The sequence below is a fragment of the Tiliqua scincoides genome, chromosome 3 (assembly GCF_035046505.1).
Source record: "Tiliqua scincoides isolate rTilSci1 chromosome 3, rTilSci1.hap2, whole genome shotgun sequence".
Taxonomy (NCBI): Eukaryota; Metazoa; Chordata; class Lepidosauria; order Squamata; family Scincidae; genus Tiliqua; species Tiliqua scincoides.
The window spans coordinates 40,734,716-40,747,839 of record NC_089823.1 but is presented as its reverse complement, the minus strand read 5'-3'; the positions used below and the strand labels follow the sequence as shown (position 1 = coordinate 40,747,839).

The 13,124-nt window shown below is 42.0% G+C and overlaps 1 protein-coding gene across 1 annotated transcript in view; it reads right to left on the bottom strand.

Annotated features, from left to right (window-relative positions):
• The window catches only part of NECTIN3 (nectin cell adhesion molecule 3), a 60,189-nt gene that overhangs the window by 33,861 nt on the left and 13,204 nt on the right, over nucleotides 1-13,124 (bottom strand). The window contains exon 2 of the mRNA XM_066621271.1: nucleotides 8,757-9,095. Within this exon, the coding sequence (XP_066477368.1) occupies nucleotides 8,757-9,095 (339 nt within the window). The remainder of the gene's footprint in view (nucleotides 1-8,756; nucleotides 9,096-13,124) is intronic.

Genomic DNA, 13,124 nt, shown 5'->3' with positions numbered 1-13,124 from the left:
AGCAGATACACACAAAACAAAGTCTTCCCCTCCCCCAGCAAATTCATCACTTCCCCCCTCCCTTTCCAAAACCCTCCAGGTGTGCTGCTAACAAACTCAGGGCACAATCCTAACCAGGTCTACTCAGAAGTAAGTCCTATTTGGTTCAATGGAGCTTAATCTCAGGTAAGTGTGGTTAGGATTGCAGCCTCAGAGTGCTGGCAATTTTTTTGCTTCTAGTGTATAATTATAACACCTTCATCCCCATTTTGGGGGTAATTGAGGTGAGGTGTTGTAATGGGAAGCCGCGGCCAATGGCCACAAGGAGCAGGGGAACCACAGGCCAGAAAAGTTTGAGAACCACTGCCTTACAGCAACCTGTTAAAGCAAGATATACTTCACCCCCAGTAAGCTTTTTAACAATGTATTGTGCTGGGGGGGGGCACCTGGGCCACCACCAATACAGGCATCCTTTGTACCTGTGGTTTTTATATTCATGGGAGATGGGGTCGGTAGAATAGATCCCCTGCAGATACAGGGCATGCCTGTATAAAATTCTGTCTCAGTACATCATAAAACAGTGTTTCTCAAACTGTGAGTTGCGAGCCAATTTCAGGTGGGTTGCGTAGCACCTAGTTCAGATACCACTGAAGACACAAAGCTCAAAATACAGGGTACAGAGCTACTGGGCAGGGTGTGCTCCCAGTGGGAGAGAGGCATGGTGCTTTGCCCTGAATAGGTGGAAAGATGGGATACTGGAAAGGCGGATGGCTGTATAGTTGGGGAAGGATTCAAGTCTGTGTTCTGCTTTGACTTCCAAATTGGAATTTTTGAATTCCAAGCTATGCAAAATAATAGCACAAGCACACTGTATCATGGGACCTTTGGCTGATTGTGGCTAAGGTTTGAAGCCTAAATTGATGATGTCACTTCTAGCCATGACATAACCTCCAGGTTAAATACATTGCTTCTGGTGGACCCCAACAGACTGTCATTCTAAAAAGTGGGTCACGGTGCTAAAAGTTTTGAGAACCACTAATCTAAAAGCTGCCAGTTTCAAAAGTCTTCCAGAAATACTAACAAACTAATCTATTGTGCTGACTCGCTATGTTTCCAAAACATCCATAATCTTTGTTCATATTATTGCTTGAATACATGCACAGATCCAACAACAGTTTCTGGAATAATACTAATGTTTCAATGACCTATTCATACCATGATAATTAAGCAAGGTAGTCACTGAAGATACCAGAATCTTTACAGGTATTCAAATTCTGAGAACCAAGATATTCAAGGCTAAGGTATCACAATAAAAGCTTTAAACTTGCAATTGCCCAGGCACAGTTTCACTGTCCTGGAAATGCTTGGTTTCCCAAGCTGGGATACTGCAGCTGGTTAAAAATCTTCCAAACTTCACTCAGAAATTTCCTATTCTGAAAAGAATCTAAAGCTATTATTCATTGTGGTATTCACATTCACTTGCATGTGGACAATCAAACTAAGGGCGCAATCCTAACCAATTTTCCAACACCAAGGTAAGTTGGAGGTAGGGGAACAAACTTTGCCTTACCTTGAGAAGGCCTCCATGACTGCCTCCCAACTACAGGATGCAACATGTGCCCCACTGAAACAGCTATGCCAGTGCTGAAAAGTTGGTTAGGACTGCGCCCTAAGGGTTTAATTACAAATGAGCTTCTAAAATAGCATAAAGAATTTTGAGACTATCATAGAATTCCTTTGCTTGCACCTTGCCTGTTCTCCAGCAAGCCTCTGCACTTTTTCCTTTCTTGAAATCCAACCCACGTCAACAAATCTGAGACTTCTCATAGTTTCAGCGAAGGTGAGTTCCTCCACTGACTGCATGTCTCTTTCTTGTGACACAAATTTTGAAATAAATTACTGTTCCGCTTTAGGGGCAATTTATGTTTTGCTTCCTTTCAACGAAGTGCATTTAAAACTGCCTGGAGAAGTTACAGCAGTTGTGAGGTTTAAATCTCCCAGAAGTAAGTTAAACCACTTTCTAAGAACTTGCCCATACAAGCCGTTTTGCTGTAGCAGTTTGCACTTCAAACTGATGCAGCTTTTTCCTTAGAAACTGAAAGTTTCTAAATTAAATACTAACTGATCTTACAGTGCTCCCAAGGATGACTGCATACACATCCTGGGAAACATTTAGCTAAACAGAGCTACACACAACTAGGAGCATTGCAACTTGCCATGTCAAGTGGTAACCTAGAATAGTTACTTCTCTTAATTTCTTATTTATCATTATTTTTCAACGTGACCCTAGCACTTCCAACAGTGTAGCAAAGAATACTCCCGATCACACCTTTATGCAGTTCTTCGGCTTAACAAAATAGGTAAGGGAATGCAGTTTTAACATTTGTAAACAAAAAAAAAAAAATCATCTTAACCAACCTTCCTATTTTTGTGAAATAAGGTTCAACAACAATATCTAGAAATGCAAGCGTTTTAACTGAAGACAGTAAAGTAAATTTGCATAGTCCCATGGTAGACAGAGCATGTTATAAGTAATGTTTCCCAAAGAAAAAACTACAATACTGCATGTTCTTACCAGAGGAAGCACTCAGGAAGCTACAAGGACATACTGTACATTCAAGACCCTTTCAGATGACTTCTGGGTCAATCAAAGGCACAGGCAAAGTTCAGCAAGGCATTTGTCAAATATATGACTGAAGCAAGACTAAAGTATACCACAAGCAGGACTAAGAGCCCAATCCTAACATGCCCTGAAGCAGGCAGACCAGCTGGCCTGTGCTGAATCCAGAGCAGGACTGGGCTGGGTTGCAGCACAACTCTGAGTAAGGGGAATGCATTCCCCTTGCATCACACAGCAGCTGCCCCATGGAGCTACTCAGATCTGCAACACATAAAGAGGTGGTGCAGACCTGAGTGGCCCAGTGTAAGACCTGGCTGCTGGGGGGGGGGGAGGGTTAGGATCCAGTATAAGTGCTGGATCCTAGCTCCACACCCCTCCTGGGCCAGTCCTTGCATCAGCCCACCGCCCTCTCTCCCCTTGTCCCAGTACAACCCCGTTCCACTCTTCCCGACCCCTGCATTGACCTGATTCAGGTGGCGCAAACTCACTGGTCTATGGGCACAACAGCCCAGGATTTGGCCTCCCAAATCCTGAGGTGGTTTCAGGCTGCTGCAAGGGACTTGTGCCAGCCCAAGCGTGCATCTGGATTGCACTCTTAGTATACCACATTACCCAGCACGCTGAGGCCATGACTACTTAAAGAACAAGATACTCTCCAAAAAGTTTAGTGTGCATATTAAGCATTCAAAGGCAGAAACAACCCCTAGAGGTGTGATTTATTGGTGATAATGAAATAAAAACACATAACACCGCTTTCTACACTTCTCATTTTGTAAAAAATTCTGCAAAAAATCCATTTCTAATACCTACTTGACTGTGTAATGACTGTGGCTGCATATACCACCAATCTAGTACACTTTTAAAGCCATTATAATTTATAATTATAAAACTATAATTTATAAAAATGTGCCCTTGAAATAAAAACACATAACATCGCTTTCTGCACTTGTCCTAGGGTGGGGGGACGACAAAATTTGCAAAAAAAAACACACCATTTTAAGGACACCTCTACATCTCTATCCCTTGGCATCTTATGCTGCCACTACTTCCTGAAATGCATTCCCTCCACTGGTTATTAGAGAAAAAGGAAGAGATGATGGTGGTGGCCCTGGACAAAAAGGAGGAAGATGGGGAGGGCTTACCTCTATCCTTTGATGGCCAGTGCTGCTGCTGCAGCCTCATCCTTCAGCCACTTGAAGAAATGCCATCATTCCCTCATTAGAATGGAATGTACAGTAGAGGAAGCAGCAGCAGCAACACTGGTCTCTGAGGAAGAGAGGCAAATGAAGCAGGGAGGGGTTGCAGGGTTTATTCCAGAAGCACCAGGGGTAGTGCTCGATGCCATGGGCACACAGTTCTCACACAGTGGTGTACAAGAGAACAGCATAGTCAATTTGGGCATCGTGGAGGCAGTAGGCTGGGGAAGACAGCAGATGTGTACAACCTTTCAACTCAGTGCCACCCATAATTCAGTGTCTGACACAAAGTTTTCAACTTGCATCATGGATAGGCTGCCCCTGAAGGGGGCACATCAGTGTGCCTGCTCATGACTGTATGCCACTCTGTATAATCCCTATCCCTATCTTATGCCATTGTTTCTTATGGGAGAAATTTCCCTCCAAGTCCAGTGAAGGGCACAGATCCACATACAGCCCCCCTTAACATTTTTTATGAAGGAAAATCCCCTTTATAAGTTGTTTACCTTTAAGTCCAAACTTTTCAGCCACCTAACCCAAACTTATAAAAAGGAACCCCTTGTCAAGGACTGAAGACGAAACTGAGCTTTATGTAGCACTGCCAGCAACACCACATCCTTCAAATGTAAACAATATAAACATGTTTGTAAACAGTGTCAAGAAATAGGTATGGAAAGACCAGTATAATGAAGCTAAACTCTGGGAATTTTAGGAAGGGTGAATATTGATAGATATTTGGGGTAGTCAGACATATGCTACTTTTATTTTAATATAACTTACTGAAAGAGTTCTTAAGAGAAGGGGGTTCATGAACCAGGTGCAAAAAATGTATGTTATGTGTTTATATGTATTTCTCTGAGGAGGTGTCCACAGCTTTCATCAGATTCTCAAAGGGGTCAGTGACAAAAAAAGATCAAGAACCACTGCCATAGCGGGATATGCAGACTGTGGTATGGTATCGAGTTTAAAAGTTGCACAGGAATGATTTCCAAGCTCAACAGATAAACAGAAAACTGGTCTTAACGTACCTACTAAGGATGGGGTGGAAAGGGGAAGAGTTTTTGCACACACACAAAAAATCATGTCACAGAATACACAGGATAAAACTTTCTCCAAACCAACCTGTGAAAGAAATCTATAATTCCAGCGCTCTGACATTACAACTATTCAGCAGTTCACAACACAACACTCTATTTCCAGCTAATAGCATACAAAGCTAATTTGAAAAAATGCCTAGGCAATACCACTATGAGGAAGTGCTGTAGAGAATAAACTATATTCTCCATTCACTAGGGAAACCATAAGCTCATGCTCCCCCTGGTGACCATGTGAGTTATGTAGCATCAACAAGTACGTAATAGCAAATCTTAAATCATTTGGCAAGTCTTACTGGGGAATTATGTAAAGAAGTGGGATGTTAGCAAGCTAGAATGTAGGTTTTCATGTTTAAAATGCTACAAACTGAGCAATGTAAATTAGTTCCATCAAGTGTCTAAACAAACTACATGCCAATTCACTACTTTTGCTATTGCTCTATTTATCAAGGAACACCCAGGCAGTTGCCATGGAACCCATAAACATTGATGATTCTGGGGGAGGTCCTATGATGCATACATAGTTCACATAAGACCTGGCCATTTCAGCTAGGACTCAATGCCAGTCCATGCTGCTGTCTCTGGCAGTTTCAGTTACTTAGAAAAGCTATACTTTGCAACCGTCTCACTTTTGGTCTTGCTCAAAAGTAGAGTGGTGGCAAGAGATGAAATGAGTCCTTCTTCAACAGGAACTCTAGTTCATCTTTATCTTTAGAACTATTCCCACGCAGAGGAGATATGTGAAGTCAGTTACCTAGCTTGCACATCTGATTAAACCAACATGGAATTGGCTGTGCAACAAAAATTCCCTTCTCATCCCGAGCGGCACTTACTGTTCCGCTGCACTACTGCTTCATTCTTCACCCATGTGGGAACAGGGAAGCTCTGGGCAGTTGCATCTCTGACCCGGACATCCTGATGCAAAGCCTCCTGGGAGGTGGGCCATAGACACTACTACCCAGATTATCCCTATCCCCACAAGGGTGAAGAACAAAGCAGCAGAGCAATGGAACAGTAAGCACTGCTCAAGCAGGGCAGGGCAGGGATTTTCAATGTATGCTGAATCTGGCCCACATGCCAGGGTCTGGCAAGTCCCGAATTAAACTGGGGTAACTGTGTAACAGAGAGTGATACTTTACCTATAACTAGGAAAGGCTCAGGAGCATTTCTAAGATAACAAGTCAAACTGAAAACACCAAGAGGAAGAAAAACCACCCCACTGTTGTCAGGACTTTTTCAGACGTGAGTTGTTAACAAGTTATGGATGCAGCTGTGAAGCAATCCTGAGAATTCCCTTAAATGCTGTTTATTTGGGGAAGATTAGGTGGTTTAGAATTCTAAACTCTGAATAATGTTTTGGTTTTAACTGATCAGAGCAATGGCTAAGTAGACTATGGAACATCAACAGACTATTCCAGAGTAAATTCTTGCTCTGGTGGGAGGAAGGCAGCGACACAATGCCCAGCATCGTGTTGTTGTGAAGGGGCGCAGAGGCGTGCTTCCACTCACCCCTGCCTGCAGCAGCCTCCCAGGGGTCGGAGGAGCCCAGCGCAGAGCCCAGGGCCCTCAGGCTGGGGTGTTGTGATGCCTCAGTTTGAGAACCACTGGACTACTCCAAACTAAGAATAAACAGGTGTCATCCTGGTAGATACAGATGGTCAATTTAGCTTTATTATTTAAAACTCACCTGTATGCACAATATTGCATTACTAGAAGCCAACAATATAAACAAAAAATGTAATATAATACAGCCTTAATACACCATTAACAGCACCCTACAAATAACTATCTGAAAAGACACATTTTCTAAGAGATTGATAGAATAAAGGCACAATCCTAACCAGGTCTACTCAGAAGTTAGTCCTATTTTGTTCAATGGGGCTTACTCTCAGGAAAGTGTGGTTAGGATTGCAGCCTGAACCCACTCCTATGCATGTCTATTTAGCAGTAAGTTCCATTACAGTCAATCAGGAAATGTGTATTTTCAGATATTTATTTGTAGGGTGCTGTTGTAATTACTTTGGCCTAGCAGACACCCAAAAGTCATACTTTTGCACATAGGCTAGTCTCTGGAATTACACTGGCTCCTCCAGTTACGGATACAGGAAGCTGGACTAGATGGGTCTATGGCCTGATCCAGTGGGGCTGTTCTTATGTCCTTATGGCTGCATTAGCACTTCTGGCTGTGTGTTTGGGTGGCACTTTCATGCAAGTGTAATAGCACTGGGCTGGCAAGAACCGAATGTTTCTGACAAAATACAGTTTAAAGGTTAGGGAAACTGTACTAAGTTGAAATGTTCTTAAATGCAGGGGATTTAGGGCCCAATCGTAGCCAATTTTCCTGCACCAATACATCCATGCCAATGGGGGTGTGAGCTGCATCCTGTGGTGGAGGGGTAGTCATGAAGGCCTCCTCAAGGTAAAGGACCATTTGTTCCCTTACCTTGAGACTGTATTGCAGCTGCATTGGTACTGAAAGTTGGACAGGAATGTGCCCTTAGAGAGTGCATGAGAGAGAAAGTGTGAGATATGCAGTATGCTAGCTACTATTACAAACTGAACTGAATAGATTAAATAGCTAATATAGTTATAAGTAATATTTTAAATAAGTAAATACTTATTTACTCACTCCTTACCAATGTTTCCTAACTGTGGCTAAGGACACACCTGTGGGTCATGACCTGATTGTTGGTGGGTTGTGAAACTTGATAGCTAACAATGAAAATGTATTGAGTCCTATGGAAAGAGAAATTGAGCCTCATGTGCACATTTATTCATGAGCACGCATTTGTGCCTCAATATACTTTGAAGGTCAGGTAAAGGGAACAAAAGGCCACCAGAATGGTCCCAATCCGATGAACATGGAGCTCAACAAATGCTCCAGAAGGCACCACCCCAGAGTAGAAAGGATAAAATAGAGGCTTGATCAGCTAATAAAGTGAAACTTGTTTAAGTGTTGTGAAGTTAGGTGGGTCCTGAAAGAGTGACATTTTTAAAAGTGGGTTCTGGTGCTAAAAAGTTTTGGAACCACTGCCCTATACTGCTCTCTCTTATGCCATGTTAGATTTAGTAATGACTCCTAAGTGATACAGTGAACACTGATTTAATGGAGTTATGGGGACAGGGGACATCTATGAATGCTATAAGTCCATTATAACCAAATTTGCATTCATCACAATGTGCATGCCACACATTCAGAAACATAACTAGGAGTGGAAAACGTTCATTATTTCAAAGGTTGGGTTCAATGTACACTTGAACAGAAGGTTCAGGGGATTCAATGTACTTTTTTTTTTTGTCATAACCAACTCTTAAGCCCTGAACTATTGCTTGTGTAACCAGTTACCTTACGTTTAACTTCTCTGTGATTTGTAACTTGTTTGTATTGAAACCTCAATGAAGTGTGAAATGCTCAGATTGGTTTGGTTGGTGACTTGGAACATGTTGAGATAACTGGAAGTGAGCACATATATGGAACCCTGAGTGAGAAGATATTCACGATCTACAGTACCTGTCCAACACCACAAGTTGTATTCCCCAAAACGTACCCAACATACCTCTGCAACTCTCTATTGCAAGATAAGATTGATAGCGGACAAACTGCCCTTCAAACATACTAGCTACCCATTACTGATTTTCACAGTGAGAAACTCTTGATAATTGGTATCCAAAGTTTCCTAAACTACAGTTTAAAAGCCACTGCTGTAATAGGTTGATTTCAGAAGTGAAGCTAACTGAACATATATTGAAACAAAAAGTAAAACATGTTGCAATACATGTTGGAAAGCTTGTAAGCCACCAGTCTCAATTTTGATCTTCAGTCATTTTGGATTAAAAAGGCGTGAACAAATGCAAAAATAAGCATACCCAATACAACCACAGTTGTTGATGACTGGGAATTTCCTAGAGGGAATGTAACTGCTTTGCATACATATTCTCCAGCGTCAGAGAAAGTAACATTTGACAGAACGATTGATGCATCGGTAAGCGAGTAGTTTTTAAGCGATACTCTTCCTTGATAGTCTCCTTGAACAGAAAATCCATATTCAGGATGATGAACAGCAATGGTCTGTGCAGTCTTTCCATGTATCTTCTCCCAAGTAATCTGTGTTAATGTTTCATTTATATCAATTATGCATTTCAGTGTAACATCCTTCCCCCACACTGCTTTCACACGTGGATCAACTATTGGTCCAGCTAAGGCACCTAGAAGGAGCAGAAAAAGAACAAAGTTTTAGTATCTATACTATAGAAACATTACTTCTATAGAAAAAGCTGTTTTAGGCAGTCATCTAACCCCATATGTCATTATGTCATTATTGCACCAGTTTACCAATTAATGATCAATTTATCACATTTCCTAGGTTCATTCTAAGCATTACATACCATTAACAAGTACACAGCTAATTAAGCTCAGATGTGGCAGCAACATCTGAAAAGACAACAGCTCTAAATTAAGTAGTCGACAATTGAAATTTCTTTAAACCTCCAAGTAGAACTCCTGTTATAGGATTTTCCAATATTTCCATTCAACCTTTTGGTTACACACCAGGGCTAGTTGCCCAACAATTAAAAACAACCTTTAGTACCATTCTAGTCATGTTTATAGTCCTTTAGAAATCATTCCTGAAGAACAGGGCTGCCCTCATTATCCGCAGGGGTTCTATTCCCCCAGATAAGGAAACCTGTGGGTTTCAGGGGCCATGAAATATTATGGAGGCAAGGAGAACTGTGTTCCCCTTGCCTCCCAAGGGTGTTTGGAGGGCCAAGGAGGCTCTGCACTTCTGGGAGGCTTCAGAATAGTGGTCTTCAACCTTTTTCATCTCATGGCACACTGACAAAACACTAAAATTGTCAAGGTTTTGGAAAAGTAGGCTTTTGGCAATTGACAAGGTATACCATGCTGCCAGTGGGGGGCTCACATCCCCCATTGGCCTTACTAATAAATAACCTTCACCAAAATTCCTGTGGACCACTCCCAGCACACCAGTGTGCCACAGCACAGTAGTTGAAAATGGCTGCCTTAGAAGATAACTTCCAGTCTTCCATAAAAACCAGAAGTGACGTTTTAAGGTCTTATAAGGCCTTCAGAGGGCCAGGGAGGCCACACGAATGCTCTCTACACAATGAATGGGAGCTCAAAGGAGTAAGACTATTCTGAGAGGGAAAGAAAATGACTGTAGTGATGCAACACTCCTACTCTTGTAGAATGTCACTAATTTTAAGTGTAGGTTGCATTCTTAAAATAAAAGGATTGAGACAGTCTTCTGACTCATGGAGATAGGCTGTTTCTCTAACTTTTCTGCTACTCTGCCGTACTGTATATGCCGCACTAGACCAAGTTACCCAATTGTTCCTGCTGAAAGTCAATTAAGTACTGAGGAGTAAATGATGAGCTCTGCAAACTAATCACATGTGCTGGATTTTTCTCTTTCTGGGGAGCATGTACTGATCAGGGTGAAACAGCTCAGACACTTGAGTTTCCTGTACATTCTCAGAGACTTCATGGGGCAACTGTCAGGAATGGCAATCTGACACAGGCAGTTCTACATGCAGTATGTTTCTACCAGTAAAGGAAAAAACCCAGAGGGACCACCAGGACCTTCCCAAATGCTTCATCCAATCTGGGGTGAGTCTAGTTACTGCCATTTCCTCAACATAGAAGCCAGTTGCTAAAGAAGCATTTGGGGAGCCAACTGTCTTAACCAATCCAACTCATCTGTACCTATGTATGTACAACTCTGTTGTATTAGCCATCATCTATATCAGAGTGGGGGGCACTTCTGAATGAAACAGGCTTATTTAACTGTCTTATTTTTAAAAAGTAAAAAGTGAATCTAGGCAAGGTTCAAGAAGGCAAATACAGGTATTTGAAATAAAAAATATTTATGTACTGTACTGCTTTTCAACAAAGTTCACAAATCTTAATGCAAGCTACATAGACTTGGCCCTTAGGATAATTTACTCAGTTGTGCTTTCATTGCTCATCCAGGGTCCAGAGAGGAATCATACTAACATATGGTTAACTCTACAAGTGCTGGAATTTAAAAGTGTATCTAAACTGCTCCCCCCTTTTTATCATTTTGGGAGCTAAACATTCTCCCAAATTGGAGAATGGACATTGGACATTGATCAGTCCAAATTTAACTGGACTGATCAATGACAGAAGCTCAGCACCCTAGACTTCCCCTCAATCATAGTCAAATGCATGGTCTTGAACAGGGGTGGGCAAACTTTCAACTTTAGGGATCCTGGACCTTTAACAATTGTATAGAAGAGGGAATTTCAGCAGGTGCTTGCTTTGGCATCTGTGAGATGACAAGTAACACCTGCTGAAATTCCCTCTTCTATACAATTGTTAAAGGTCCAGGATCCCTAAAGATGAAAATTTGCCCAGCCCTGATCTTAACTAATGGGAATGTGTGAGCAACCCAGCTGATTACCATTAGTGCTTGCCAGGTCTACTGTTAGAGTCAGGGATCAGGCACATTGGCATTGCTAATACACATCTCCGATTAAGCCTTTCCAATGAAAATGCAAATTACAGAGAGCATGATAGCAAGGCTGTCCAAGCTGCCTAAACAAGGCTAGCTTCATGATACATTCGAACAGGGGCTGCTCATTAGGATGAAGGGGTCTAGCTTGCCAGAGGATGGATAAATTTTTCTAATTTTATTTTTTGCATACCCTCTCACACCAGGTTACAACATATGCACTGTGTCCAGAGCAATGGTTAACCATCTCCTAGCTGCTTATGTGCTGCACTTTCATTTCATTGTATGTGTATAGATGGACAAAATATGCAAGACAGTAAAGGCAGATGGCAATTTACAGTTTACCACAAAAATACAATATCCATGATGAGCTAGTGAGGCTTTTTCCTATTTCCAAATGGAAGTTAGTAAAAATCAGGCCAGAGTTATTATACATCTTCTCTCAGTGAACTGTGAGTAATATTAGTAACAAACCAGTATCATTTCCAAGAAAAACTTCATAATTATTTATATTGCCATTGTGCCAAATTTTGGTAACAACTTGGCTTTTAGTTGCATATAATGTCTTGTATTAATCATATTTTGCCCATGTACTCAGTCATACTCTGGGAGATTTTCCTATAACTATCTGGCTATGTCAGCCTCTGGTTGTAGACCATCCGAGGAAGTTCCTCATGCCTGCAGAGTGGGCATTATCTCAACCAGGTGAAACTGACTGTTATAAAGGAGTAATCCAAACACCATCCCACACCATCACACTTTCCACCCACACCCACTTTCCTCAGCCCAGCAGCAAATATGGGGTTTGAGCATGGAGGAAGGGGAGATGCGAAGCATTTCAATTTCCTGGCTGTTGCAGAGATTAATGAAAATTGCTGCTTTAAAATAGCATTTTGTATACATCATAAGATATAGGTGCCTCAGGAACCTTACCAAGTTATAAGCCTTCTCCCCCCCCCATTTTTTCTACTTTATTTTCTAGTTGGTGTTTTGTTCCCACTTTTTTCTTCCTTGCTTCTTCACCTCCTTGAGGTGCTTGCTACCTCTTCTTCATGAGGTTAGTAAAAATTTGATACATATTTTAAAAAGAGAAAGAGGGACTCCCTTTTGGGAAACAGCTGAGTGCTTTAATTGGTAAGTGCCTCCCCCGCACTGGTTGAGCCACCCTGGGCCCCGTAACCTTCATGGGACAGCCCTGCTGAGGACTCTCGTTTGATGCCACAGCCATTGGTTTGTGGTGTCCAGCAAGATTCCATTCTGTCCCCTGTGCTGTTTAATGTCTACATGAAGCCACTTGGGGAGATCACACAGGGTTTGACGTGACGTGCCACCAGTATAACACCTAATCATACATCTCAATATCACCTCCAACTGGAGAGGCTGTGGATATATCATACTAGCGGCTTGATGCCCAGGTGTCGGTCATGGTACCAGCTAAATCCATTCTGAAGAACGTAAGAAGAGCCCCACTGGATGAGGCCAAGGCCCATCTAATCTAGCTTCCTGTATCTCATAGTGGCCACCAGATGCCACAGTCAGACCTTGCTTTGGTTGTCTATGTCTTAGTTGTAACTCTTTGTGATTACCACAATACACTATGAGGAGCCTGCTTCCAAGGACCATCGAAAAGTTACAGCTGATACACAATGCAACAGTGACACTGTTAATGAAGATGAGCTATCATGATCACATTAAAGCCTGTTCTGCTTGAACTGCAGCTGCAACTCAAAATGCTGGTTTT